The 4,075-nt window shown below is 39.9% G+C and overlaps 1 protein-coding gene across 1 annotated transcript; it reads right to left on the minus strand.

Moving 5' to 3' along the window:
• Nucleotides 1-2,492: 2,492 nt before the first annotated feature.
• Nucleotides 2,493-3,209, minus strand: TMEM215 (transmembrane protein 215). The gene has a single exon (XM_027839104.1). The coding sequence runs from the start codon at nt 3,207-3,209 to the stop codon at nt 2,493-2,495; it is 717 nt and encodes a 238-aa protein (XP_027694905.1).
• Nucleotides 3,210-4,075: the final 866 nt, after the last annotated feature.

Consider the following 4,075-nt stretch of genomic DNA (forward strand, 5'->3'; position numbering starts at 1 on the left):
AAACTGGAAGTTTTGTGGTAGAAGAGGAGGTGATGTGGTAAAGGGAGAGATAGAATGTATGAAACAAGCTGGTTATTACAGTCCTATTATGCCTAGAATTAAGTGAGCCTTCTTGTTAGACCCAATAAATAAATGGCATTGAAGGAGCAGCAATATACAACCACCTTTGGGGTTTGCCCTCGCACTTCTAAAAGCTCTCAACATCTACCCCAGGTCTGATCACATTAGACCTTTTCCTGGGGATAAACCAGTGATTTTCATCTTCAGGAAGGTAGCAGCATGGTGATATGGTAGCTATCTCTACCATCATCACCACCACCACTACCACCATCCACTGCCCCCACAGTCTTCATGTATTAATTAACATAGCACTAGGAAAAATAGGTATAATGATGTCAATAAAAGACTTCTATCTTTTCTCTCTGCAAATTTATTTTTATACTTAGCTTATGTCTTACATACTATATTACCTTGGGCTACATATCTATTTATAAAATGCTTCTTCCCAAACCTTATTCCTCAAACTAGTTTCCTCCCTGACACTGACAGGTTTTGGTTACAAAATTATAGCCAGTAATATGAAAAAATTTACTTTCATACCTGTATACAAAATCATTTTTAGCAATAACAAACAGTCTCACAGTTATTTATGCACATTTCTTTATCTTTGGCATGCATTTTATTATAAATCATTTCCTTGAAGTATACAAAGTATCTTTTGACAGGATCATAGACTCTTTAGAGACTGAAGGGATCTCAGACCTGGTCTACCCTCTCATTTTGCAGATGAGAAACTGAGGTTCAGAGGTCAAATGACTTGCCCAAGGTCACAGAGCTAGTCTAAGTCATTTATGCACAGAAAAAAGATTAACTATATCTGAAATTGATTTGACAGGTGTGATTTATAAAACCCTTAAGTTTAAATGATAGTCACTTTTCTATCTCTTATGCAAGGCCTATGACGACATTGGGTCTAATGTGCCCCAAAGAAATAGCCCCCAAATTAATATCATCCAATTTCTCCTTTCCCCCACATATTTTAGAATGAATGGCTGGAAACACCTGTGAGAAATTTTTGAATGGTCATTCTCTGAAGTCTATAAGATCTTCTTTGCCCCCAGAATGAAACCCATCACCATCACTTTTTTCACATTGATCTCAGATTTCAGTTAAACAGACATGTATTTTCACTTGGGCTGGTTGCTCTTACTATCTGATGCAATTGGCACTGAAAAGATGAAATGGGAAATATTTGTAAAGTTTCTATTACGGTAGATTTTTGTTGTTCTTTTTTTGGTTTTGTTTTCTTAGAAACAATGAAATCTCAGTCAAATAAAATTGACCTTTTTAATGAAGTGCTAAGAGATTATTAAATCTGTGTTTATCAGAGAGTTTTCTATTCCATTAACCCTGGTCACATTGGAATGTCTAGGTCTTTGTGAACATGCATGAAAGCACTAGGCTTCAAGATAGTTAACCAATGTATTTCATGCAAATTCAGCACATTTTTCATAGCTGCAGCAATTATTGTGTTTATGTGTTTGTATGTGTATGTGTATACTTTGGATGGGAAGAGGCATATGAGAATAATAATTCCCAAGAAAACTCTACCCATACATTCAATGATATTTGCGTGTAGTTGTCAAAATTCATTTTGATTTGGTAAAAACTAATTTGGATCCCTGTAATTCTTTCATCCATGTCATATTTTACTTCATGATAAAATTATATATGTAAGGTAATCATATATTGAAAACACTTCAGATAAAGCCATTAAGTGATCAGATTAAGAATTAACATAACATTCTAAAAATGTGAGTTTTTCACATAATTATGGACATTTTATTTTAACTAACACATGCAGTTCCTTGAATGGTGATTGCCAGAAGATCATAGAACTGGAATATAATTCAACTTTTTAAAGTTATCCTTGGACTTTCAGGGAATATCTAAGAAGGAATAAAACTATTTTCTTGATTGGGGAATTAAATAAGTGTAAAAAGCTTCTTAACTATTTAAACCCACCCAATTATCTAATATAACCAAGTGTAAAATTGGTCTTTCAATATTCTTCAGAAAATAAGAAATTCTCTTACTGAAAGCATACATTCTCATACATTTGTTACTTTTTATACACAGCTGGCTCCTGATTTGTCTTATCCTTAGCTGATAAAACATAGTACTTTTGATCTGTTTTCTAAGACACTCAACATCATTTAAATAGGTAAGGAATCTGAATTCCTATTTCCTTGGTCATCTTTTCACCTCCCCTCCCCTAGATATGTCCTCAAACTCATTATTTCTCACTAAAGTAAGTCCCCAACCCTTAAACATGCTCATTCACAGGACTTCAGGCACAGGAGGTTTGAGCATCCATCACATACCAAGCCAATTTCTAACAGTTCGAAGACTTCATGCAGTGCAGTTTCTTTTCCATTAGTAGCTGTAATTTGCCATGTTTGTATAAATATAGATGTGCTTTTGTGCATCATTTAAACTATTGTCTCATGGTCCCAACTGATTTGGCTTGAATTGATGTAACAACAGTATCTATCATAAGGACTGCTCTTGTAGGAACAGACGATGATACTGTCTTGTGGTACAAAGAAAATGCTGTCCTCAGGTTCCGGGCAGTCAGATCTGTCCCAAGTGGAGCACTTTGGTTCCAAGGTACTGTAGTTGGGGGTGCTCCCTGATGGTAGGAAGGTACCTGAAGGACAGCATCCTTCCAGGTGTCTGGAAGCCTCCTTCTGATCCTCCTTTTGGACCAGACTCTTGCATTCCTCTTCTCCTGTAGCAATGGTAGTTGTGACAGAACTAGCCACAGGCACCTCTCCCTTTGGGGAAGTATTGCCTCTGAGGTATGTCTTTTTGACCAACTCATCAGAGCTCCCTTTTCCTGACTCCAGGTCAGATGGGGTCCTCAACAGTTCAATAACTTCCTTGTCCTTTGATTTTTTGAAGCAGGGGAGTTTTCGACACCAGAGCAGTTCATTCTCAGGCCATTTTGTGCAGCCCTCTGTTTTCCGGGCCAGAGCAATGGCAGCTATACCTGGCAAACAAATTGCAGGTCCTATGGCAAGGAGGGGGATGTTCCCCAGGGTCTCCCCTTTCATCCCAGAAACAGTGAACATGAAGCCAAAAACAAGGAAGACACTAACCAAGGCTACCACCAGTCCAGTCCTCGGGTTGATGTCATCTGGTCTCATCTTTATCCCATCCAGTTCATGAATTGTTTCAGTGAAGAGAGAACAATACTTGAATTCCTTCTGTCAGAGCTGACGCCAGGGTGGGTAAAATCCAAGGAAAGTTTCCTTTTGCAGACACTCCAGGTCTCTTTCTCTCTCACACTAGTAGCTAGAACACATTGTCACACACCTATTGGACTATTTGGCAATATCCAGAGCTTCTTTTCCAGTCTCCCAAAGGACTTGCCCAGGGGCAAAGGGATGGAAACTAGTCCCACTCTCATCAGAAAAATCCACAGCAGCTGTCCCTCAGCTATTTTCCACGTTTCTAGGAGGCAGGACTGGCTTTTTTCCCCGTACTCTGCATCATGCTGGAAAGGGAGGTACTTGTTTCTGTCCAGCTTTCCCCGGGGGGTTTCTAATGCCCTTCTTTTGGATATCAGGTCAGATCAGCACATGCAAGTGTTCACCTCCAGGCAGGGAATCGAATGCTTGTATATGTGTGTGGATAAATGTGAGCATGTCTGTGACAGAGGGAGGCAGGAAGTGTTGGAGAGAAGGAAAGATTTTTGCCTACTCTTGTTACATCACATTTCGGAGCAAGCTGGGAAACAAAGAAGGACGGGTGTGAGGGAGGGTGGCAGGGGTCAGAAACGGGAATGAGCCTCCAGAGGAACAATAGGGCGGGACAATGTGTCCCGCCAGCCAGGTTTCTCCTGAAGAAAAAGGTAGTAAGTAATGGAAACACCCAGCACAAAGCCTGGCACATACCCCTTTTCCCAGAGGGAGTTTGGGGAAGGCCGGTGCCGAACACTTGAGTACACAAACTCAACATGGTACTAAAACCATCTGGTCTCGCTGGGTATAGTGCCTCGGAACAAGGAGGA

This window comes from Vombatus ursinus, unplaced genomic scaffold (genome assembly GCF_900497805.2).
Source record: "Vombatus ursinus unplaced genomic scaffold, bare-nosed wombat genome assembly UNPS02014832.1, whole genome shotgun sequence".
Taxonomy (NCBI): domain Eukaryota; kingdom Metazoa; phylum Chordata; class Mammalia; order Diprotodontia; family Vombatidae; genus Vombatus; species Vombatus ursinus.